Below are 27,492 nucleotides of genomic sequence, written 5' to 3'. Positions count from 1 at the left end.
AGTCAGAAGAAGATGACTGGTTTATAAGAATGATGCTTGAACCCCAAGCCTTGGAGGACAGGAATGTTGTTCCAGGACCACTGTCTTGTATGTAATTGCTATAATGTGTCATACAGTAGGTGGGGAGGGGGCTAATGAGGCAGAACATCACTTCCAAATCCCAACCCCTGTTCGTGTCATGTTCTCTAAAAATACAATAAACATTCTCTCTCATTCCATCTCTGTTTCTCTTCTTTCACTCCTCTGCCAGACTTCACTTAGTATTTAATTTCTCACATTTTCTCAATATTACTGTCTTTGCAAATGTGTGTATACACGCATACATGAGTGTGTCCACTACAGAGTGAACACAAGCTGGATTATATCAACATCGAGCATCTCTGCCTTGAGTCTTGGCAGGGACTCCTAGCTGACCTGCCAAGGAGACGGCTGGCATTTGAAATTGTTTGACAAAGAATGAAGTAATTCACAGTCATTATTGCCTCATGTGACGTAATAATTTCCCCTCAGAACACATAAGGCACAATTATCATTATTAATATACTGTATCACTTTACTCTACACTAACTGTTAATACACACTGTCTCACTATTTTTATGTGCGTATTATATAAATTTAAGAGAATGTGTGTATCTGATATGAAGGCAAGAAATCCGAGTAAATTTATCAACTACCATAACTGTGAATGAGACTTTAAAGTACAGGAAATTACATTAAAATAAACAAGTGAGTTTCCCCTTTGATCATTGTTTTCAGCAGGGCATATAATTGCCATGGCAACTGGCACAACTGGGCAGCCCTAGAAGCAGCAGACAAATCTGTAATTCTGTGTGTAAAGGAGAGCTGGCATGACTACTCATTTTTTGCTCATCGACTAGTCATCCAAGAAAAAAGTCAACTAGTTATATGTAACCGTATGAACTGTATGAAGTGTGTGTGATATACTCACTGGTACGACACGGTGAATACTCAGCATAGGCACTAAAGTTCTGCACAGCCACATAACAAGTTCCCACTGGATCCATCTCACTGCTGACCTTCACTGTCCTCCAGTGATAGAGGGGCGCACAAGCCTACAGAACCACACAACCACCATGTTACTGTAAACAACAGCACTGATAGGTGCAGACTGAACAAAAAGACACTCCTTAGGACTGAGCTGGAGATGAAAAAAAACAAACAATTCTATCTTCTGTAATTTTCTGAATAAATGCATTTGAAAGAGCAAAATGTTTCCGTATTTGATTGTTTGGAGAACAACAGTCACATTTGGGAACCATGCCTTCCCTCATGTAATAACTCTGGGCTTATTCTTTCAAACATCAGCAGTTCTCCACCTCGCATGGTCAACCTCAAATCAACATTTTCCAAAACCCCCTCAGTAACAGGACAGAGCCACATTTCCTATCAAAACATTTCTCCAAAACAACACTCCCATGCATTCATGAATGAAAGATTAATGAAAGACTATGACTAATGCACGGAAGCATGCATCCAGCATGACGATGACTGTAAATGGTCTTTCACTGGATTATGAGCATCACTTACCACCACTTTGCCTTTGTGGGTCCTGACTGTGGCTCCAAACCACTGATGGGATTTAAATTCTAGAGGTTCCCGTGTCCCATTCACTTTAATCATCCGGTTATCTGGACAAGAGAGAGAGGTGAGAATGAAAGTTACAGAAAAACAGAGTGGGACTTCATTATATAATAAACATTACACTTTGCGTACACTTGTGCCAATATACTCATTTTGGAACAACAGGAAACAGCAAATTATGTTGCAAATGAGTCTGAATGTGTTCGTTTATGTGAAGGCACATCTACAGGGGGTCGTTTTACTCTCAGAGAGTGTACACACAGCTTCATGATTCTGTGGATCTGTGTCTACAGGGGTTCTGTGTGATCCAGAAAAGATCTTTCTACAGCTGGTCCTGTTTAGAGCTCCATAAGGTACAGTCTACACCCAATAAAAACACATCAACTCTAATCCTTCTCTGCTTTCTTCTCTTCATCTCTCAGGCCTTTACTATGGGCATTTTTCTTCATGCTATATGTAAGTCTTCTAAGATTTTACAGTATTTTGAAGACATGTTGTCTCTCTCCATACAACTTTCTTAAAGAATCATTAAAGGGGTATGAATTGCCTTTTTTTAATTATTTTGTACTGTTCTCTGAGGTCCACTTATAATGGTATCAAAAGTTTAACATAAAAAAACATGTCCTGTTTTGACCCCCCTCATCGATACGCTCTGTTTGAATAGGCATGGTGGATTTTAGACTCGGAAGTAAATGCCCACTGCTATGATTGGCTAACAATTATATATGTTTGACAGCCTACATCCTTTACAGATGGACGCTGCTGTGATTTAGGTTAAAAAATGCATAAATACTCAGTACATATCAAACAATCTGTAATAACAAACAAAGCAATAGTGAAATCCAAATTCAATATAGTTGGCACAGCATCGTCTTTTAGTTTCAGTCTCTCTGAAAATCCTGTGTTGAATTGTGCCTTGTTTGTAAAATGAATCCAATGTGAAATGAAGTGAACAAAGGACCAAGTTCTTACTGACACGGTCTGGAACTTCATTAAAAATAAAGTTCATCCACTCTTTCCTAATGTTGGGATCAGAAGGAAGGCAATGCAAAGACTGTGGCACTGCACAATGTCTTGTCTTCGGAGCCATCTTAATCGTTTGGTTTCTGTGTAGACCTGCATTTACCTCTCTCACTATTTACACTAAAGACAATAATCGGTGGGTGGAGCTAAACAGGCAGTGCTGTATAAGCAGGTGTTGATCTTCTTCTGCGGAGGCAGTTTTTAGCCACACTATTACGTCATAAAGTGGTACATTCCACAACCTGTCATTTTGGTAGACTGACTTGCAATGACAAAGCATGCCCTAGCAACCACCCACAACAATGTAGTAACCACATATCAAGCACACCCTGGGAACCTCCTTGAATACCCTAGAAACTGCATAGCAACATTCTAGTACCACCCATAAAACCCTAGAAACTGCATAGCAACCACAAATCAACACTTTAGCATCACGTGACTTTTGCACAGAAAACACTAAAAATGTGTATCCAAAAGGGCCTCATGACAAACATTTTTTTTTCTTGTTATTATATGAAAGTTTAGCTACAATTTGAGTGTGTTTATATTATGTTTTGCAAGACTATAAGTGCAATATGACCATGCTGCACTGTAGGATGTTGCTGTTGCTGAGTGAGATCAGCAGAATGGATGAATACTAAATTACACTAAACAGACAAAAACATACTCACGCAGTACTATTTACAACTTACAAACATAATGAAACTGTTCAAACTTAAAACATAGAAAAGTATGCAACAGACCAAAAATTCAGGACATCCTGCTTAAATGAACACATGTTCTGGTGTCACTGACTGCACTAAAATGCAAGGCCAGACTCACAATATAAAAACACAGCAGGGCATCATTTGGTGCTTTATAACATCTGTTTCATTTTTGGGTTCAAAACACATGCTTGTCATTTTTATTTTAATTTAATGCATTGACATAAATTTGCTGTAAATGATTCCTCATGTAATGAATGAAAGCTCCTGTAATAATAACAACTGTGATCAGAATCATAATCCAGTGAAAGACCATATAAACTACATATTTACCTCAAATCTATGTAATGTCATTAAAAACCCTGGGCATGTAACAGTGATACTTTGTGTGTGTGTGTGTGTGTGTGTGTGAGAGAGAGAGAGAGAGTGAGAGAGAGTGAGAGAGAGAATTGTGTGAAAACTTGCAAGGCAAGGTCCATTGGTATGTGATCCTGTCCACTGTATCTAATGAATTTACTCTTCTCAGTCACGACTGCATTAGTCACACACAAACAGGCTGTCATCAGAAACGTCAGTCGCACACACACACGTGCCATACCCCCCATGGAGAGCTCTGAGGGCCACAGTGGGAAGAGCGCATGGGATCAAGTGTGTTAAAAACAATGTGACTAATGAATCTGGAAACATGTGTGTTCAGCATAGATGTTCTAGCTGAGTAGATGCTGGAAACGCATGACACGTTTTCCCAGACACTAACAAAGAACAGACATCGCTTCTGTCCTCCCGTCAGAGTTTGGTCTCTTTCCTTATTTCCCTTGTGTTCACAGCTCTTTTAAGTCTCTCTCTCTCACACATATCTCTCTCAGCCTCTCTCACCTCATCACCATCAGGCTCCTTTTAAAACCAACCATCTGAACCAGAGCACATCTGCTTTCATCTCCAAAAGATTATCTTCAATGTCAATTCCTCACACACACGTCAGAACTTCATCTACAAATGCTGATTCTCACTGACTCACCTACAAATAGCTGAATATGATGAAGCAAAAAAAGGTTTCCTCAAATAAAATAAATAAATAAATAAAACCTGTTGACAAAACAATAATGAAATAAATGTAAAATATAATAATGACAATAATAATAAACAGTGACTATTATAAATACTAATATAATCTAATAATAACACATAATTATGTTATTGACAAATAATGACAAAATCGATCCAAAAGTGATGGTTTTGTGACTCTCAAAAGCAAACTTTCCTTTTTCTGGCACATCAAGTTTGATTACACAGACATTTACACCTTTTCTCTTGTTAAATTTAGACGACACAGACAGCAGAAATATTGTGGAAAATGGTGAACAAAGAAATTTAAATGTTAAGATAAAATGTTCTGTTGATCTAAATAATAGACGCGCGTAACGGGCGTCTAAATTATTACGGCAAATTATGCACCGAGGTAAAGTTACGCGCCTATCCCTGGTAATTAGCTACTCCGCTCCTGAAATTTTAAACCAAACCATATGCGGTGAAATTAACTCTTTCATGGATGTGTTTTTTTGATCTTTTTATTGGAGGAACAGGAATTTATGAAGCCTACTCTAAAATGTTGCTTGTGATATGTGTTAGTAAATAAAATAAAGAAACATCATAGCATGTGTTTCTAAATTATTTGCGCATTATTTTACATGTAAGAGTTTAAATTCAACACAGTGATTTAAGGAAATGTATAAAAAGGGACTTAAGAAGACATCGTTAAACCTGAAAGGGGTTAATCGTTTCAGTAGAAACTGTTCTGAACATTCTGAATTAGTTGACAGGTTCTAAATCATGAGGGTACCTACTTGCTTTATCAAAGGGGATCTGGCGGCAGGAGTCTGGGTCTGGTGCCGGCCAGGGGCAGTAGTACACCGCTCCTCCCTCCACAATCCCTGGCTGAGAGGTGTTCGCTTTAGGAGCCCCAACCAGCAACGACATGCTGGAGAGAAAAAGGCATAAATCTACACACAACATCATCCTACTGGATCAAAGGAATACATTTACAAGTGACAAAAGGAACCCCAACAAAGTAATTCAAATGTGAGTTAGCCTAATAGTTCAGCTTTACAATTAGCCTACTTCAATATTAACCTCAGGCATCTGAGTTCTGTGTTACTTGTTGGTGGTGGTGGTGGTTTTTTGGTTTTTGAGTTGGGTGATGAGTATAGAATATTGTAGGTTTTAGGCATAACCAATCTAATTTGTGTTCCTGTGGCTCAGTGGTAGAGCATTGCGTTAGCAGTGCAAAGGGTTGTGGGTTCGATTCCCAGGGGAACACATGTTACGTTAAAAAAAAATGTATATCCTGAATGCACTATAAGTCGCTTTGGATAAAAGCGTTTGCTAAATGCATAAATGTACATGAAAAATAAATGTACATTGTTTCTGAGAAAGTGGTTATTACGAAATATACTGGAAGACGCTTTGGGAGCTTGTCAATTTTATAATATATATATATATATATATCACTTACGTGTTTCTATCCTGTGTTGGGTGGTAAAAGTCCAGTGAGTATCCAAAATAACTTTCCTCTGGTCCATTGTAAACCGTTGGCTTTTCCAAATCCAGGTTGAAAGCAGCAGCTTCGCATAAAATTGAAAATATGAGCAAAAACCCACGACAACACACGCGGAAAATACAAGGGTACATGGCGTCAGCCCGGTGCCTTCAAATGTAATCCAAATGTTTTGATTAAAGATGTGCAGGCAGAATGTAAGGTATGTCCGTGTTCAGCTGTCAGAAATTGAGTGCGCACTCCATGCGTCTGCTGCTGTCTTTTTACAAGCTGCGCGCCTTTCTCTCCGCGAGCGCTCTGCGTACTAAACATTAAAAATGAGCTGCGCACGAGACCGGACTTCTGCACCACTTCACACAGCATCCGGCCAACTCCTTTTATGGAAACACACACACGATATGCAAACCAAATCAGACAATTAAGAAATGAAAAGACTTTTGCTATAATATTAGGCCTACTACTATATATTATAAGTTGTGATAGCTATTATTAACTTTAAATATTATTACTTCTATTATTAATTATAAAAAATGCTTAGAGACTATTATTTTAATAAATATAAATTAAACAAAATTATTAAATTATCGAATTATATAAAACATAAAATATATACATGAATATGATTTGATATAATAACCTATCGAAATATTATATTCCCTTTTAAATAAAATAAAAAAATACTTATATTAAAAATAAGTTACATTTATTAATACAAATACCGCCATATTACTCTGAACAAGTTCTTTCAATCTGTCCACCTTACAGACGATGCTTTTAATTAAGCAATTTTATCACCGGCTGCAAATAATGAACGCTAATTATCCTCGTCAGACGTCCAAAGTTAAACTTTGGTAAGAAGCGCGCGCGATAAGTATAACGTTTGGAAAATAAACGGTGCGGATGTTTTGGAGAGAACCTACAATCGTACATCCTGCTCGACCGGTTTCTTTGGAGCAAACCTAAATTTAGGCGCTGTGTTCACATCTGAACGCAAGACGCAGGCTGTATGTGCGCTCCATCTGGCTGTAGAGTTTTAATCTCGTCTAAATGAAGTCAGTCCCTTCATCGCTTATCCTGTGATCACCAACTGTAAACAATCTCACCCAAAAACACATTTGAACATGTTGATTATTTGGATGTTATTATTGCTTTTCAGGTTAATTATTATAAATGATAGTATAATGGTGACCCTATGTTATACACACAAGCTTTTGTATAGCATAGCATTCGAGAAAAAAAAAACTGACAAAACAGACAGACTAAACCGAGAAGAACTGTGGCAACATCTCCAAGAGGCTTGAAGAAACCTTCCAACAAAGCTACAGTACTGTTAAAAGTTTTAGGCACTTGAGCAAAAATGCTGTAAAGTGAGGATGCTTTCAGAAATAATGTCATTAATATATATATATATTTCAATTAACTTCTATTAACTAAATCAAATCAATATTTGGTGTGATCATTTGCATTTAAAACAGTTTTTGCCCTAGGTGCACTTGCACATAGTTTTTCAGGTAGCTTTGCAAGGTTTTTTGAAGTGTCTTGAAGATGTTGCCACAGTTCTTCCAGATTTAGTCTGTCTTATTTTTTTTCTGATTCTTCATACCATTTATACATACCATGTATGTATACCTTCAATAGAGAATCAAGTGTGTCATTTGAGACACAGCCACAGCGAAGGACTTGGGACTGCCCATTAAACAGGGAAAATTCTTAGAACGTTTTGGCAAGGTATGAACAAATGTTCTTCCAGTGATATGGATCATTCGTTGTGTCTGAAAATGTAGTGTTTACATACATTACACAAACTAATATTAACAATAGCATATGAATACATATTTTAAAATAAAAACAGTTTAAAATCTTTCTATATATATACACACACACACACAGTGGGTACGGAAAGTATTTAGACCCCCTTAAATTTTTCACTCCGTTATATTGCAGCCATTTGCTAAAATCATTTAAGTTAATTTTTTTTTAACTCATTAATGTAAACACAGCACCCCATATTGACAGAAAAACACAGAACTGTTGACATTTTTGCAGATTTATTAAAAAAGAAAAACTGAAATATCACATGGTCCTAAGTATTCAGACCCTTTGCTCAGTATTTAGTAGAAGCACCCTTTTGATCTAATACTACTTGCAGATCCTCTCCAGTTCTGTCAGGTTGGATGGTAAACGTTGGTGGACAGCCATTTTCAGGTCTCTCCAGAGATGCTCATTTGGGTTTAAGTCAGGGCTCTGGCTGGGCCATTCAAGAACAGTCACGGAGTTGTTGTGAAGCCACTCCTTCGTTATTTTAGCTGTGTGCTTAGGGGCATTGTCTTGTTGGAAGGTGAAACCTTCGGCCCAGTCTGAGGTCCTGAGCACTCTGGAGAAGGTTTTCGTCCAGGATATCCCTGTACTTGGCCGCATTCATCTTTCCCCTCGATTGCAACCAGTCGTCCTGTCCCTGCAGCTGAAAAACACCCCCACAGCATGATGCTTCCACCACCATGCTTCACTGTTGGGACTGTACTGGACAGGTGATGAGCAGTGCCTGGTTTTCTTCACACATACTGCTTAGAATTAAGGCTAAAAAGTTCTATCTTGGTCTCATCAGACCAGAGAATCTTATTTCTCACCATCTTGGAGTCCTTCAGGTGTTTTTAGCAAACTCCATGCGGGCTTTCATGTGTCTTGCACTGAGGAGAGGCTTCCGTCGGGCCACTCTGCCATAGAGCCCCGATTGGTGGAGGGCTGCAGTGATGGTTGACTTTCTACAACTTTCTCCCATCTCCAGACTGCATCTCTGGAGTTCAGCCACAGTGATCTTTGGGCTCTTCTCCCCCGATAGCCCAGTTTGGCCAGACGGCCAGCTCTAGGAAGGGTTCTGGTCATCCCAAACATCTTCCATTTAAGGATTATGGAGGCCACTGTGCTCTTAGGAACCTTAAGTGCAGCAGAATTTTTTTTTGTAACCTTGGCCAGATCTGTGGTCTTTCCACAATTCTGTCTCTGAGCTCTTCAGGCAGTTTCCTTTGACCTCATGATTCTCATTTGCTCTGACATGCGCTGTGAGCTGTAAGGTCTTATACAGACAGGTGTGTGGCTTTCCTAATCAAGTCCAATCAGTATAATCAAACACAGCTGGACTCAAATGAAGGTGTAGAACCATCTTAAGGATGATCAGAAGAAATTGACAGCACCTGAGTTAAATATATGAGTGTCACAGCAAAAGGTCTGAATACTACGGACCATGTGATATTTCAGTTTTTCTTTTTTAATAAATCTGCAAAAATGTCAACAATTCTGTGTTTTTCTGTCAATATGGGGTGCTGTGTGTACATTAATAAGGGGAAAAAATGAACTTAAATGATTTTAGCAAATGGCTGCAATATAACAAAGAGTGAAAGATTTAAGGGGGTCTGAATACTTTCCGTACCCACTGTATATATATATGTAGTAATCAATCATCGTGAAACATAACTTGTTCTATTAAACGCTGATGATGCAAGTAAAACAAGCAAGTATGAATAAAAGAAGTATGGTCTTCTGAGAATTAAAACACCTTAAAAGTATAGATCAAGTTCAGATGAGTTCCACTGCTTCTCTGCTCACCATAAAGTGTTCCACAGTAGAACTAGCAAAACATTTCCTTACATAGCTTACTGCTGTTGAGATGTAAAGTATGATTTTGGCCCACTTTCAAAGAGAACCTGTTGAAAACCCATGTCACAGCGCACATGCATCTCCCAGGTCTGAAGTGTTGCTCTGCTGTCCATTTTTGGGTCCTGTTAATGACAATCTTAAATATAGTGTTGTCTTTGCAACCCAGGACTAAAAGCATGATTATTTGATTCCATAGACGACAATGGGTTCAGTATTGGATCTTCTGTGATTGTTGACATCACTCTGTCTGGTCTAATAAAGCACACATTCATAGTAGTGAATGGATACCTGCTTCTCCTCTCAGAATTGACATATTTGGCTCAGCTGCCTTTGAAGATTTTATGTAAACAACGAGAAGAGTTTATATCTAACAGACACAGATAAAAAAAAAAAAAAAAAAAAAAAGGTCTATGTATTGTACTTTCATTCCAGGAGGAATGAGAGAGCTGGAAAACATTCTCTGAATTCCCCTCTAAGGCTCTGGGAGGCAAAAAGCCAGACAGACTTTTATCACACTGACCAGAAACATAGGTTTTAAAACAAGTCTTACAAGCTTAAATGTGCAAAAATATAATATACTTGCCTGCAAAAAAATTTACACATCATCCAGTATCCTGATTAACGCAAGGCCAATCCTGTTGCAGTGTCAAAGTATCATAAACTTTGTTCTTGCTTATACAGCATGGATGTTTATGAAATATATGCTAGATTTTAATGACAGAAATTGCATGTATTAAACGTGAGCTCACAGCAACTATAAAATGCATTGCAAAAAATATTAAGACATTTAATTAGTGCTTCATTCAAACTTGACAATCCAAATCCCACATTGTAAGCAGTTCTCAGTAGGATTTCTATTACAAATACTGAAACTTTTTTTTTAATTTTTGGAAGTTATGACCACTAAAAAAAAAGTTTTACAACTTTGTCACTATGACAACTTACTACCAGAAATGACAATTTGACTGGACAAAGAGTACACAAGGTTTAACAAAAGAGTGAATATCAATTATTTTATAACATTTAAATTTCTGCTTTTAAACCCTCAAAAATGTTCCCATTCACTTCCATTTTATGTGCCTCATCATAACATCTGTTTTTGCAGTTAATACAATGAACAAAATGAGGGATAAGTCAAAATAATTTTTTGTAGTTATGCAAGTTAACAAGAGGACAACTGCCTGAGATTCAAAAAAAAAAAAAAAAAAAAAAAAATTCTATTTCAGTGATGTTTGAAATAAACCATCCCAAAATACTCTCTCCTCCACATTATCTGTTCATTTATAAAGATTCCTTGAACTTTTGTTCTGCCAAGAACTGATAAACTCTGGCTGTTTTTTTTTTTATTCCAGACAGACATTAATATTAGCGTCATCTAACTGAGAATAGAAGCACATGTCAAACACCAGATTGTTTATAAGTCATAATAATATATACACTTGTCCTGGATTGCCTGCAGAGATATATGATCATGATGAGCCATAACAGAATCTTTCGCAATGTGCACTTTGCAATGTTTATAGAGCGATGACTACAGCATCATCAACATTTACATTATTTTAGCCAAGACGGTTTATGATAATGATGCAACAAATGTCTGTTAACTTCCAGCTGACCCAGATTCTTAAAAGAAACAATTAACAGGAACTACGCAGGAATGAAAAACTTCAATAGGAACGTTTTTCAAATAAAATGTATCCTGAATCTGCATCTTGTTTTGAATTTATTTTCTCTGCCACTGAATATTGCTTGGTTGATGTGGTGCCAAGTCGTTTCGCTAGAAGCTTAATGAAAAATTTGGTTCCACTAAATGTCGCTTTTATTTCTTTCTGTAATAATGTGGAATTTGGACAAGTCACTTGGCCCATGAAAGATGTGTTCCATATGTCACATGCACCCTTTGTGGGAACGCTTTTAATTATCTGTTGGTCTGACCTTTACAGAGGAAACCAGAGCAGCTTGATCTGTGACCCTGAGGATCATATGGGCCACAACCATCACATCCTGAGACATCAAATTTATTTGATGGTTAGGTCTTAAGCCAAACTCTGATTTAAACTTCAGTAACCAGTCAAAACAAATACGGCTCATGACCATTTGACACAAAGTTCAACTGCGAAGTCAGTCAGAAAAAAAAAAAAAAAAAAAAAAAAAAAAAACCTGAAAATAAAACGTTTCAGTTTATCAGTAATAAATGGGGCGGCCCAGAAGACAAAGTAAACCAAACAACCATCAACCACTGTAGCCAAGAAACACAAAAATCTCTAAGAAACAAAATAGAGGAGTGGGTTCTCAAACTTTTTGACTTTAACACTGTTGAACAAACTTTTTAAAGACCCCTTCTATAAACTATATTATTTCCTCCTGTATTTTCTGTTGTAATTATGATAAATCAATTTTTTGTGATTCTCGACTAGAAGTGTAAACTGTATGTTCTGTAATAAAACAAAAGTTAATAATAAAAATATTTTACATTTTTATTATTTTTGCATTTCAATTATTAGAATTAATTATTTTTTATATAAATGTATTTAAATCATTTTAAGTCACCTTTCAATCACTTAATTTAAGTCATTTATGAGCAAGGTTGGAAATGGTTGGAAAACATGAAAATAAAAATAAAAAATAATAATAATCCATACTTGAATATATGCGTAAATATATACAGAATATAAAATATAGGCAGGCCATGTTAGACTACACTATACTTTTTAATGGAATTTGTGTAATTTGCAATACTATTTGTAATAATATTTATTTATTTATAGATTTTATTATTTTTACACATTTATATGTTATACACACATTTTTATATATATTTATATTCAAGCATGCATTTAACATTCATTCAAGTATGGATAAAAATGTTATTTAAAACAACAAGAGAAGGGTTAGTAAAACATTAATAATATTATTAATATATAAACATGTATATAAAACATTTCATTATAATAAAAATAGCTACACAAATTACATTAAAGGTACATAGTGGTAAAATCCATCATCACACATAGCATCTACTTACCTATTTTACTTTCCTAATCTGTGGCTACAGCAAAATAGCAGTTTTCCTGTAGTGGACAGTTACTGTCAGGAAGTAGTGAGTTCAAGTCACATGCAAATGTTTTTTCTACAATAACATCATTGCCATATGATCTGCAGGTGTAGCCTAATGTTCCTAACGCTGTCGCTCTATGCCAGGATCTGCTGACAGCATAAGAAAACATGAAAGACATTCTGATTGACAAGGTTAGTTTTTCAGTGAATACAAAAAATAAAGTTCTAGAAATTCTTTCAGTTATATTTTAGTCAGGGCCATTTCATCTTATACAAGACAAACACACTACAGTCCAGACATGAAGAACAACAGTGTTTATTTTAGTGAACCATCAGGATCAGAATAAATAAAGGGTGTCAGTGTTATTCTTCTTCTCTCTCATGCAGAGAATCCCTCCTGTCATTCCAGATTCCCTCCTGGATGGTTGTAACTTCAAAGTTTAAATACTAAAATTGCCCTATTCTCCCACTGTTGTTTGGTGCCCAGCATGGGGTTGTAGTGCATTCTTTTGTAAACCTGTCTAAACAAGCTTCCTCTCAGGGCCGACTGCTGCAGAACATGGCAGCTCTTCAGCTGACCACTGACAAACACAAATACTTGATGTCCAACCAGAGGCTTTGGTCAAATGATCCCTTAAATATTTACAACTACTAACAATCAATCTTTAAAAAACAAAACAAAAAAAATATATTAACAATTCCATAAATTACTCATAAGATCATCACATTTGGTGTGCTAATTCAAAGATTTTTCATTTCAGACCAGTAAACAAAATCATGAAGAATGTTAACAAAAATAATATGAACACCTGCAAAAGCAAATACATTCGGTATTCACAACAGAAAGCAAGATAATTTAGAAAAAAAAAATTAACTCCAGGGCTTTAAACACAAAATTAGCCCAATAATCAAGCCGGTTGAGATGTGTTAAAAAAGCAAACAAGAGGCTTTGTGTGAGTGCCAGGCGAAGAGCATCGCCTCTCATTTGAACTTCAGGCCCCCGTGCTGGCCTCCTCAATGTAGTGCAGAGAGAGTGAGGAGTCCTGTGAGCTTTCCTGAAGTCAGCGGGTTGTGTAGCCAGAGCTTGGCAGGTGAAAGGTGTGAGATAAAGGTTAATTGAGGGAGGGCGACCTTTCTGTGGTCCACAGGAGCTCAATGTAGAGCCATTTGGTCTGTAGACAGCGCTTGACCGGGGTGTCGTCCGTACGTACCATGGGGTCCTCAAAACCCATGATCAAAGCGGTACCCTCAACGTAACTCACCTGGCAGAGAGAAACACAAGGGTTGAACATGCAACACGTGTATGTACAGTCATTTCCTGACCCTCTAAATAAAACTATGGACCTTGTTTCTGGAAATGCCAGTGTTTCTCTCTCTGTATGTGTCTCATTAGAGACCTGGCCTCTTGCTATGACATCATCAGACATGAGACAGTCAATGGCTTCCATATGGAGGGCATCATATTTCCAGGAAGCAATCTGCCCTTGACAAAGTGTCACAATAATCATGCACCCTGTGTTTTGTGTTGGTGTTGTACATTATGTTACAAGTGAATCTGAGAATCCATTCATTTATATAAATGCAGTGTTTCATATAAGTATATAAATGTGTTTCACAAGTTCCATTGGTGCCAATATTGAGTGTGATTGGAGATCCATTGACCCCTGATGACCTTTAAACCTAGGAATTAAACTGTGCTGTCCATGATCATCAAGCCTCAGAGAGATCCTTTCACACACAGGCAATCATAATTGACAAATTAACTTCCTTTAGGCATTGCCTAATTCAACCCAGTCTTGAGCAAAAGCCATAAAGCTCCATGGCGCTCCCTCTGGTGGCAGCCACAAACATCTCTAAACCAACATCGCCAGACCATTATGCAGTGAATTTCAGACATGCTAACAGTGGAAATCCCTGTGTTCAAACCATTGGGAAGCAGATCAAGACTCCACTTGTCATTTTTCTTCGAAGTAGCCAACTAACCTCTACTCAACCTTCTGTTTCAGCAAAAAATGTTCATCGGCTCTCCCACAGTTAAGAGAACCTTCCATGAAACACACACTGATGCTCTCTGTGACTATAGAGAGGTGTTAATTTAAGACTGAAAAAGCAGCCAATAGGCCAGTGAAGAAAAGGATGTTGAGAGATGAAACTCTTGAACTTTAAGCATTCAAATCTAAACTTTCAAGATATTCAAACCACCTTGGCTCAGATGACTGTATTACTACAATTACTTCCATATTTCTCTATCAGCCTATTTTACCCAACCCCATCAATCCCCATTTTACAGCTGTACTTTAGCACTTGACAGTAGAATACGATGGAAGGAAGAGCAACATCCTCCAGCTGACTAGACTGTGAACCATAACCAGCCATTTCAAGGCACAATAAAGCCTTACATCTTGCTAGAACTAGAAAGCACACACTCATCATTGCAGCCAGTTAACTCTGGGCACATGGACCAGCATGTTCTCCATGTTAGTCAGAACATGCCTTTCATAAAACTTGGTTAGCTGGGCTTGGTTTAGTCTATTTTTCACATTTAAAAACAATTATTTTCCACATACTGTACATTATTGTTTCTCCTCTATGCCCCGCCTTCTGAAAAGCGTCAATTTTCACAAGGCTCATCGCTCTGAAAAGCGAGGTGTGCTGTGATTGGCCAGCTATCTCGTGCATTGTGATTTGCCGAATGCCTCAAGCGTGTGTCGGAAATGAAACGCCTCTTAACATATTGTGATGCCTTGTCTGGCCAGAGCAACGAGACATAAACATAAAACCCATTATAAACATGATATAAACATGATTTCTAGTCGTGTTTTCTTTTGGAAGGCAAAAACTACACGACATGGTGGTGGCGGCAACAACAATACTACAACAAGAATAAAAGGTACGCCTTCTTTCTTTGGGTGAACATCTGGGAGGCGTTATGCAAATCTTCCCACATACTGACGTAGAGATGTGGGGGCGTGTTAGAACGAGCCGTTTCTGGGGGCGTGGACGAGTCTCAACTTTTATAAAGAATATCTCTTTGGGTTTGAGACTTTAGTCTTTTCAACTTTTCAGATCTTCTTTATTCACCAAGAGCTTGTAACACTCCAAAGAGAAAGGAAAATTTGATATCACATCATTTGACCCCTTTAAAAATAACAGTGTTCTGTGAATGTTGATGCTTTAATAACAAATATTTATCAGGAGCATGTATGCTGGGGTTTCATAAATTTCATGGAGAAAAAAGTAACGTAACATTACTAATTACTCTGAAATAAAGTAATCAGAACAGTAACATGATTACTTTTAAATGGAGTAATAAATAATTTGATTACGTTTTTAGAGTAACTTGCCCAACACTGGTGCTCATAATCAGTCAGTGAACATCAGTCTGACTGCACACACAGACTCAAAGGCAGTGACTGAACAAGTACCACATCAAGAACTGACTCATCCAATATAAAGCCGATATATAGTAACTCCAAATAACAACACACTATTTAATTTAAAGAGTAAATAACATGCATAATTTCTGCAATTAAATAAATTTTACAGAATATTTATTAAAATCATTAGAAATAATTTGAAAACAGAAAAATAGATTTGTAATTTTCAATTAATTTTACATTTATGATTTAAAATACAAAAGATAAAACAAAGAATGTTAAAGTTTATTGTCATCTTTCTATTTATTTATTAACTTATTTTTTACTCTTTTTGTGTTCTCCATAAGAAAGTAAGCCATACTGATACATATAAGGGTGAGTAAACTATGACAGAATTTTCATTTTTGGGTGAACTGTTCTTTTAAGAGTACCACACCCCTGATAGTAGCTGAAACCAATCAAATTATCTGAAATATCTAACAAGGAGTGAACCGGAGTGTTAAAACCTGCAGATTTAGCTTAGCAAACATCTTATGAATGTGTACTGAATTACATCCAGCAGTAACAAATTTAATAAATTAAGCTTTTTGTCAAAGTACTCTGAAAATAAAAACACAAAATCGTTATTGAATCATACTGACTGCGGTGTGAAAGTGGTCAAGTATGCACAAGTGACATGAAGCAGGAGTGCTGGAGGAAGACGGAATGAGAACAGATCCCTTCGGATGATTATATGACTTGAGCAGAAAGGCAGACTAGGTTTTGGCTTCCAAATGCCAGTATGGTCTGTGCTACAGCCAGAGGAGCTCTTTACATTTTGCAAGGTGTTTGGTTCCTGAGAAAAGGCCCTTGTGAACTACTGCTGCTGCTAATGCGTTTGCCAGAGTAACGAAGAGTAACCTGTGTGTCCTCAGGGGAGTGATGTGGCAATTCCTACCCATTATCCCTAAACTTCTGTTAATCTCTTTCTCACACACAAGTATTTCCGTCAAGAAATATAGGGTCACACATACACAATCTGTGATCAATGAACATACAAGACGGTCAGGGGTGCTTTCTCTAGTGCTTAAGGATGGCATGTGTAAATGTCATTTATGGCGATGTGTATGGAATATGGGCAATGGGTTCACAATGGTCAGAAAAAGCACTTAACTACCGGTGGCAATATAGAGAACATGAGTTGAGAATAAGCACCTGGAACAACATCAGAGTCAATATTAAAAGCATGCTGTATAAGGAGTCTGTTTCAAGTGTTTTATAAAACTTATTTTAACAAGCAAACCAGACAAACTACTGGTTTAAATGCTTTTGTGTAAACAAAATTAATTTAAGGAAATATAGATAAAATAAACCATTAAATTGTAAAACAATTATAGCATATTTATCTAAAACTAAAAATGTGAACAGCAACAAAAATAATAAAGTTGACCGTTTAATTGCTTCCTCTTGCTTTTTAAAGCATCTTTACAAGTTCTATCAGGTTTTGCCAATTTAATATTGAAAACACGTGAGAACCAACAGAGATCATTCATAATATTTCCTTTTGTGTTCAGCAGAAGAAAGAAAATCAATTTCTGTGTTATGACGTAAGAGTGAATACATAATAATAATTTATTTATTCCTGTAGCTATAACAGCCAAAACTAAAATGTATAAAAAATGAGACCATAAAAAAAACACAAAAAAACGATGATTGAACGAAAACAAAACCACAGAAGAAACTATTTAAAGTCAATTTGAAAATAATATTACATTAAAATGCATTTGACCATGTGTCTTTTAAAAGATGCAAATAATTTTACTCGGTTTGACTTTGTATAAACACAAATCAAAAGAAAGAGAGAACCGAGACTCTGAGACATTAGTCCAGTGAAACGATTTCAGATTTTTGTAGCTTCAATATACTCTGCCCAGTCTCGAAAGCTGTCAACCCTCACACAAATTACTTGGAAGGCTCGTCTGAGAGATCGCAGTGGTGTGGGCCGTAGGTCGTGGTGGCTCACAGACTCCATATCCCAGGGATCAGACAGGATAAGACTGACCCATCAGGGCTTTCATGCCAGCAGGGGCAATATGCGCTATTAAAGTGTGCTTGCATGTGTGGGCATTTCAAAATGAACATGAGTATGTCTCTTACCTTCTCATTATGGTTGGACTGCTTCAGGCCATTATAGTGATACACAGGAAATGAGTCTGGGATCACAGAATCCTGGAAAAGTGAGACGACACGTGTCAGTGCAGACATGTACATGATCAGGTCAGTGGAACATCAGCAAACAGTTCTATGTGTCCTTATTCACTGTGACATATACTGCCTAGATCTGACTCCATCCACATAATGCCAGAAAAACATTTCCGTGAGTTAAGACAACTTAACCAAAACATCCCATTTCAGCTCAAACATATCAAAACACACTACATAAACTTGGACAAGAGAATCTAAAACAACAGATCAGTGAATGGTTTTAGATGTAATGACATGCACCAGACTGACAGTACACTGGAATTCATTGCTTTAAGTCCAAAACAATCTCATACACCCCCCTATGCAACTGCTGAAAAGACCTGACTGCAACCCGGTGCCAAAACTCTGCAGACCAACTCAAACCAGCAGCAAAACCCAAGCACACAATCTTGACAGGAGCCAAATACCTCTGTCTAGCCCCCATACTGCATGCCTGCCTCGCTGCCAAAACTACAACAGCGGACCGTGTGTGCATGTGTTTGAGTGGGCCTGAAATAGGGTTATAGTATTTGATTTGATGGTAAATTGAGGCCTTTTTGCATGTATCCCTAAAGCCCTAATCTATTTAACAGAGCAGTGAAGCTGCAAGTCCATGCCAACTATAACCGTCAGCTCCCCCCACCTCTCTCTGAGGGGCTACATGTATATAGATTTAATCTGGGGCTGATTGTAGGTTTATTTGAACGTAATGAAAAAAACAGCAAGACAAAATAAACAATGTTGAACAAGAGCAAAAATCAAGGGGGAGGAAAAAGGACAGCAGGACAGCCATGATAGGAGAGGTAGCTATACTCTAAAGCGTAGTGAGCTGCCTTCATAGGCAGCATCCTGACCAATGAACCTCATAAGTGACTGATTTTAAACTTCCTACATAGGCAGCCCCTCTGTGCACCACGCAAATATTTAACTCACAGCTGATATAGATATTCAATAGAGTTAGATGTTAGCATGTTACTAATGGCATGATACTCTAATAAGCACTAATAAATATAAAAAATACATAGTCAAACCTGTTTTTTTTATGTAAATTTTAAAATTTCAAAATTTATTTAGGTTTATTCGACATTTCACATATTATCAGTTTATTCGCTATAGTTTAGAAAAGTTAAACTGTGTCAGAACAAATTCATCTTGATAATGTCAGATAACACTTAAGCAAAACATGGTCAGGTCAAAGTATCCAAATAATTTTTTGCCCCAATTTTACTGGTAGTCAAATGTATGAAGAATTTTTGGGTATAATAGGTCAAAGTTTACTTTATTTTGCCATCCTCACTTACATGAACTATAGTGTCCTGCACACACTAGCAAAAAAATAAATAAAATACAAAATATCAGAAATTATATCTGGTGTCTGAATAATTTTTGGTTTGACTGTACATACAGAAATTGGTTAGGTATACATTGGGGTGTGAATCAATAATAATAAAAAAAGTATTTAATGCCCAAACTAATGTATAATCAACATAAAAGAAGTATATTTTAAATAATATTTGCCTAATAACAGCTTTTTACGAAGTACTGTGAAGGCCAGTCTCACTGTTATCCAATAAGATACCTCTACATATGTTCAATGGATACATTTCTAAATTTCTAAATTTACTATTTTCAATCTGTGAGGAAAACTGAGTAAATTGAGAAAAAAAATAAAAAACTATTTTTTTTTTTTAACATTTAATAGACCCAAAACTGCCTTCTGCTTTCATTTATTATTTACTATCAACAAATTACAGAAACATCTCATAACAATCTCATAACAATCTTTTGATGGTCAGTGCTAACGATCATCACATAAACCCATTATAATGAACAAAAAGTCCCTGCAAATTAACCACAGGAAGTGGGTGAAAAAACCCTTGAATGCTGTATTAATTGTTGCAATAATTTAAGAATATTTTAGTATATTTATGATTGACATTTCTCTTGCATTCTTCACCAGAATCCCCCCCACCCCACCACCCACTAAATTCTGTGTTATTTATTCTGGGACTGCGGTCACCAACAAGGGTACATGCAATGGTGACTGAGAATACTCTATTAGAAAATAAGGCATCTTAGGTGGCAGCTTTCTTCATATAATTTAACAAGAGGGAGACACTTTATGATCATCCCAAAGCCCAGTGAGCTGTTCACTCACATAGCATTTTGGACTTTGTAAACCTTTAAGCATTCAACCTAAAATAGAGAGACATGATGCATTACCTGATTAGGGAAGAACTCCTGCAGAAACTGACCTAACAGAATAATACCCAACCCCTCTGGATCCAGCTTACTCTTCATCAGATTCACACCTGAGGAGGAGAGAGAGAGAGAGAGAGAGGGAGAGAGAGATGAGAGAGAGAGAGAGAGAGAGAGTAGAGAGAGGGAGAGAGAGAGAGAGAGAGGTAGGTAGAGAGAGAGAGGTAGAGGGAGAGAGAGAGAGAGAGAGGTAGAGGTAGAGAGAGAAAGGTAGAGAGAGAGAGAGAGAGAGAGGGAGAGAGAGGAGAGAGAGAGGAGAGATGAGAGAGAGAGAGAGAGAGTGGAGATGGAGAGAGAAGAGAGAGAGAGAGAGAGGGGAGAGGAGAGAGAGGAGAAGAAGACGGGAGAAGGAGGAGAGAATGGGGAGCAGGGGAGAGGGGGGAGAGACGGATGGAGACAGAGGAGGAGGAGAAGAGTGAGAGAGCGAGAGAGAGAGAGAGAGAGAGAGAGAGAGAGAATGAGAGCGAAGGGGGATCATGAAAGGTGTAGCTCATTGTGTGCGATGTTGCATGTTTTCTGCATGTATTGCTCACTGGATTCCTTGAGCAGTGAAATGTGTTGTCTGAGGTGGTTGTCAAAATGAGCTAAATCATGAATTATGTTCAGATACTAAACATATCACAGCGAGTAATGCTTGGAATCTGACTAATATTGTTTTAAAAACAACCTCAGTGATGTTAAAACAGGACAGACTTTTCCTTTTAAAGTCATACATCGAAACTGATAACATTACTAACTCTCTTTCACAGAAACACAGCAATCAGAGGATGATAAATGCTTTTTTCATGTGATCACAGGTCACTTTAACATACACATGAAATTTGACAATAACCAAAACGCTGATTATGTTGTATAGTTTCAGAAGAGGCCAAAGGAAGGTTCAGACTTCTTCAACACCTGACTAAACTGCTTTTGATAGAACAGGGTGCCGTGTAAAAACAAAAGCATGACCCAAGCTTCATTCTGTCAAGTTCACTTTCACATAAAAAACCCCTTTGAAAGGCTGAAGTTGTCTTTCAAGCTGTCAAAGGTTGATGTAAGAAATTAGGTGGTTTATAATTGCTCAGATTTCAGTGGGAAAGTGTTTAAGAGGTGAAGGTTTCAAATGGACTATGGTGAGTGGCTTTAAATAGGGCTTTAGATGGGAGGTTGGGACTTTACTCTCTATTTCTCTTTTTTGCTCTGCAAGAGTAATGAGTCTGTTTGAATGGCATGTGAACCCAAACTGTGCAAATAGAGGGAGCACAGCTGTTTTAACATGCACAAACCTCTCCACATCACTTTATGACAAACACAAATATCACCTTGCTGTGTTAGAAATAAAGTGCTATAATGTATGCTGAACATAATAAAAATAATCTATTATAATGTAAATATTATACACCCTACCATTAAAGATTTTGCGGTTGGTAAGATTTTGTTTTTGAAATGTGTTTCTTACACTCTTATTATTATCAATGAAAACAGTTGTGCTGCTGAATATTTTTTGAGGAAACAGTGATGCTTTTTTTAGAATTCTTTGAGGAATTTAAAATAAAAAAACATTTATTAGAAATCAAAATTTTTAAGAAACATTTACTGTCACTTTTGACAATTTAACGCATCCTTGCAGATAGGTAATATTTTCAGAATTAAAAAACAGAACATAAACATTATTAACATTAGAACATTATTATGAGAGAGTAAAGATTACTATATTGTGTATTTCAGCACTGCTTGAACACTGTACTGACCAAACAGCATCCAGGACTGTACTGTTTTGTTTTATAATTAAAAACATTATATACACACACTTTAACACACAAACACACACACACAAACTTACTAGTCTGGCTCGGAGACGAGATCCAATGCTTTCATAACATCTTCAAGCAGTGTGTCTGGAATGAACCCATTATCTGAAGATAAGCAGAAAAGGAAAGAAGCAGATGGTTAGAGCTTCTGAGAGTCTTGATCACCACCCACACAACTGGTGTCTTATGCCCAACATAAAATATTAGTGTCATCTCTCAAATTGAAGACATTCTGCTGACCACGCACACATATGCACACAAACATGCTAAGACAATGGCTGATAAATGGATGAATGAGTGGTGTATGTTGTTTTTCCCCTTCTCTGATTTTTGCAGAGCAGCTGGTAGGCTAACTCTTTTCCGATTGCTTTGAAATGAACTCTCTGCTTAAACTTTCCAGCAATGACTGGATTAAGAACAATAAATATTCTTTACCACTGCATGAAATTAGATACACTCAGGTGTTTTGAATAATGCATTAGAAACTTTGACTAAAATAGCTTCTATACTATTGACATAAAAAGGTATTCACAAAATGTTATTTCTGTAATGCGATACTTTTCTGAGTGAAACAATATTCAGTGGGAAATAATGTGGGGTGGCACCATCCATCAGGGTTTAACTGGATCATGACCGTCAGCTTAATATTTTATTGCCTATTTTTTTTTCTTTTCACAACTGCATCTTGGATTATGAATTTTGTAGGCGGTATAAACAATTTTTAATTAAAACAATGCTTAATATTAAGACAAAGGGCATTTATTAGGAAAGTTAATGTAAGAAAGTAAACAGGGTCAGTTTTGATTTCATGTTGTTTTAGCATTTAGCATTACACTACATAACCAGACCGTCAGAAGCATAAGAAGTTTTTCTTTCTCCTTTGGACAAATGAAATGCATGTGCGCGCGCGCACACACACTCACACACACACACACACACACACACACACACACACACACACACACACACACACACACACACACACACACACACACACACACACACACAGAATATTGTTCTTATTAACGCGAGGAACAGGAATGTTGTTTACGACTTTGAAAGGCAAAAAGATGCCAAGCAAGAACATCTAATCTTGTTCCTGATGACACTTTGAGTGTGTATTGTAAATTAGACACTTTAAATCAAAACTTTGGAAGAAAACTTACATTCTCACGACGACACATTCAGTGATATATACACACACAAACCTATTCTACTTGACAGATATGAAAGTGCAGTGGGCGATCTCTGTTCCAGACTCTCATTTCTTCCATCAAATGCCCTCTCTATCTATTCTCTATATTATCTTCAGAAGTCTTAGGCTTAATACAAGAGCAATAAATATTAGAGGAAAAAGTAGGGAGGAAAATATAACTTCATGCAACAGACTCTGGGCAAAAACACAAACAGGATATACAGGCAAAGATATACTGCACTGCATATGACTAAAGGTGCATCAGTGGTTTGTTCATAAAGCTATATTGCTGACTTTGCCATCTAAGCACATTGACTATATTAAATCATAATAAATCATCATGTGAGACCTTCCTCTCTACAAATCCTCAGCAGAAATGCTCACAAATAAAACACTGCTGTCCATTAATCACACATAGGACATAGTGACATTCAGTCTGAAAACATTACTACAGAGAAAGTAATCAGTGGGTTTGTTACACATATCAGATAAACTATACAAATGTTGGGACTAAATAATGTTCTAATGTTCTGAGTTTTTAAATTAATACTTATATTTAGCCAGGAGGCTTGCTATTGATCAAAAGTGACAGTTAAGACATTTTTCAAACAAATACTATATTTTTACTTAAAAAACTTGATTTCCACATAAATATTCTGTTTAATAACTGTCATAACTGTTTCCAGAATTGATAATAAGAAATATTCTCTGAGCAGCAAATCAGCATATTGAAATTTCTGAAGGATCATGTGACACTGAAGACCATAGTATTGGCTGCTGACATGCTGACAATTCAGCATTGCAAATTCAATTCAGTATAAGAGACTTATTTTAAAAATCTCACTGACCCACTGGGTAGTACATTAACCAAAAAAAAAAAAAAAAAAAAAAAAAAAAGGGTTTCTGCCTCATGAAGACTGAACCTGAAAGGTTTAAACATCATATTTTGGGTTGTTTAACCCTTAAATGCATACCTCTTTAGCAACCCGGGACATCATTCACTACCCTCTCCCTCTTTCATTTTTTAAACTTAGACATCAATTTTCTTAGTATTCCTCAATCTATACATTATAAACAACATAAGATTATGTTATGTAACTATTTTTTTGTAAAAAGTGTAAAGGGTAGCTAGTGACCCGAGGTATGCAATAGTGTAAGTATATTTTTCCTGCACAACAATAATTAAATATCTGATGACTCAATAAGTGCAATTCACCTTTATTTGATATACAATGATGACTTGATGTTTCATTCATAATCAATCAATCAATCAATCAATCATCGCAGGCATAAAACAAAAGAATATCATCAGCAAAAACTGAACTGAATGGATTTACTGCAGAGCAGTTACTGTACGTAATGAAATGTAAGTGCCAGTGATCAAAAAAATTGATTTTGAAGTCATTGAAAACGATAGTTTTGAGAATATGGTTGAGATCGCGAATATGAGCCAGATGCTGAATGTACTGGGGAAGTGCACTATGACAATAACCCTACTTAGTCTAAAAAGGTAACAAAATATGATTTATTTTATTCTTTTGTAAATGTTACTAAAATATCAAGAGTTTTATGCTATTTCTGCAGTTACAGATCCATCCGTGTTGAATAAATAGGCCCGGGTCGCACTTGTAGAATTCCATGACTGAGAAAATTACTGCTCTTTTACCCCACTGAAATAACACCTTAATATCAGATCAAATGTACTCTGTTCTTTCTCATTTCCTACTCTCTCCTCAGTAACAGAAAAGTTTCAACAAAAAGTAAGCATTGGATCTTTGCACTGCCTGATAAGCTGGAGAAATCATAAACTTGCTCTGGGTTTTGTGGAGCTAAAGCTCATCTTTCTCTCAGTGAAGGACGAGTTGACACAGCTGCTGGGCTTGAGATTACATTTTTGAGTTGAGTTTATTCAGTCTCTTTTTCTTGTTCAAAAACATACATAACATGAAATGCTTCCGTTTTAATAATCTTACCTTCCGGGTCAAAGGTCTGGAAGACTCTTCTGGCCTGCTCTGAAGGAGACTCAGGGGCCACCAAAGCCATCTCCTAGACAGAGAGGGAAATATGAAATAGAAAAGAGAGTGTATAACTGATCTACAGATAAGCTCATAAATGGCAAAACTGCCCTTCCATCAAGCAATCTCACAGATCTTTTAATGAAAACAATCTTCTATCTCTCTCCCACATGCACAAAACTCACAAACAGGCTGCAAACTTTGCTGATTAATAGAAAACAAACCAAGATCCATGTGTGTTTGTTCATGTTTGAGTTATAGCGGGATAACTGCCTCATCAATATGTGTTGCCTGAGGGACTTGGGACAACAAAACACATCTGTATGTGTGTAAAAACTACTCAAGCTGGAAAATATGCAGAGTCAGCATTGACAACTGAATCACATACAGCTAAAAACAGTTCACGGAGTTTTCCATATCTACATTCCAGAAACGTTCAGAGTGTCATTTAGCCTCATATAGGAATCAAGCATCATAACAGCATTTTTGGGAATCATAGATGCATTTGAATATTCAATATGCTGTTCGAAGCCAAAAGAAATGTGCAATATAATGCACTACAAAGTATCAACAAAATATCTTCATCTTCTATGAAGTATTTTAATCTTCATTTTGTTAACAACCGTTAAGTGATCAGTGTGTTTCAAATCTGTGCCATTTCAGTTAGGATGCTGCTTAAGAAGTTAGTTGCCTATGTTTATTTTTTGAAACAGAATTTGAGTGATCCAAACTTCTGACCTGCCCCCTCTTTTGAACCCATTCACTTTAAGACTTCATTCTCGCCATCTGTGCTTCAGTCGCACAAGCTCTGATTCTCATTATTAGAAAGGAAGGCAGTGGATTAAGGGGTTAACTAGTTCTCATGGTGACTGATGATAAGAAAAAGGTAACGCTTTCAAAATTCTGCATGGGAATTCATCAATACTCTTCAAATGTGAAGCATGAAAGTCAGACGAGTGTGTGAGAAAAATCTATATTCTGTTTAAATGAAAGTGTTGTCAGATGATGGGTAATTAACTGCACCCTGATATTTAAGAAGCACGTGGCACTCATACACACACACACACACACAGGCCAAGTATATTGGGTAATATATTGCATACTGAGAGATTTGCTCAAACCCCTAATCTAGGACCCCATTGAGTTCAGTGAAGCAGAAAATACAGACAGAATAACGGTGTATAATGTGTGTATAATGTATGTCTGTAAAACACTGTATAATGCGAAATGTCTCAGGATTTGGCAAATTTTGGATTAATAAATCAAAAGTAGGGCTGCAGAATTAATCAAATTCTAATGGTGATATGGACTTCTGTCTGTGATTATTAAACCACAAAAAGATTGCTGTTTAAATATAAAACTTTACATGTTCTGTGTGTCTCAAAGTGAAAAAGAGGACAAGCTTTAAACTTCAGTATGTAACTCGTCCAACACAATGAGCAAACTACATAAAATATGGCTAATTTCATATGGCTTGTTGAGAGATTAGCTATTACTGAAATAATGAGAAATAAAATCTTTGCCTACTGGACACAGAATGCCTTGGCACACCATGGCAACCACCCACAACACTCTCGCATCAGTTCTGCTCAGACAAGAACCACTCACGCTTTCTTCAGAAAATCAAAAAGTCCAGTCAAATATAAAGTGTTTTACTGCAATTGAAAAGAACAAACATTAGCAATGAACATACAAACACGGTCATGGAAGAGTGAACATAAACACAGGCTTTATACTTTCACAGTATGGTTTCAGTGTTACACTCACAAATATCTCCTCTTGTTTCACAAAGTAAATATACAGCTCACAGTCTCACATTAAGAAAGAGGGACAGAGCAATAGAGGAGATAACATGAGAAAGAAAAAAATGAAGTACAAAGGAATAAGAAAGTAGATGACAAGGAGGAGAAGTTGCAGCTGGATACTGTTAGTCTTAATACCACAATCTGAGCTAGTACTCCACACAGTCAAACCGGACACCTTTCTACAGTCGAATGGCAGGTAGTCAAAACGAAATTAAACTTTCAGAGCCTTTG

The 27,492-nt window shown here is 36.8% G+C and overlaps 2 protein-coding genes across 3 annotated transcripts in view; both read right to left on the bottom strand.

The window, feature by feature from the left end:
• Nucleotides 1-6,627, bottom strand: part of LOC109101241 (integrin alpha-8-like) — a 72,051-nt gene extending 65,424 nt beyond the window's left edge. Inside the window, exons 1-5 of one of the 2 annotated variants that reach the window (XM_042772619.1) lie at nt 6,585-6,627; nt 5,842-6,257; nt 5,174-5,307; nt 1,549-1,649; nt 950-1,073 (exon numbers count right to left, since the gene is read on the bottom strand). In XM_042772619.1, coding sequence (XP_042628553.1) covers nt 950-1,073; nt 1,549-1,649; nt 5,174-5,307; nt 5,842-6,017 — 535 coding nt within the window. In that variant the 5' untranslated portion in view covers nt 6,018-6,257; nt 6,585-6,627. Of the gene's footprint in view, nt 1-949; nt 1,074-1,548; nt 1,650-5,173; nt 5,308-5,841; nt 6,339-6,584 lie in introns of those variants that run through there. The other variant, XM_042772618.1, reaches the window with a different exon arrangement.
• A 6,267-nt stretch (nt 6,628-12,894) lies between these two features.
• Nucleotides 12,895-27,492, bottom strand: part of LOC109054725 (ubiquitin carboxyl-terminal hydrolase MINDY-3) — a 42,196-nt gene continuing 27,598 nt past the window's right edge. Inside the window, exons 11-15 of the mRNA XM_042772616.1 lie at nt 25,415-25,487; nt 22,279-22,351; nt 20,418-20,505; nt 18,108-18,179; nt 12,895-13,856 (exon numbers count right to left, since the gene is read on the bottom strand). Of these exons, the coding sequence (XP_042628550.1) occupies nt 13,707-13,856; nt 18,108-18,179; nt 20,418-20,505; nt 22,279-22,351; nt 25,415-25,487 (456 nt within the window). The 3' untranslated portion in view covers nt 12,895-13,706. The remainder of the gene's footprint in view (nt 13,857-18,107; nt 18,180-20,417; nt 20,506-22,278; nt 22,352-25,414; nt 25,488-27,492) is intronic.

Source organism: Cyprinus carpio, chromosome A16 (genome assembly GCF_018340385.1).
Source record: "Cyprinus carpio isolate SPL01 chromosome A16, ASM1834038v1, whole genome shotgun sequence".
In the NCBI taxonomy this organism is placed as follows: Eukaryota; Metazoa; Chordata; class Actinopteri; order Cypriniformes; family Cyprinidae; genus Cyprinus; species Cyprinus carpio.
Note: the sequence above shows the minus strand (reverse complement) of the source record. Positions and strands in the feature narration are given on the sequence as shown.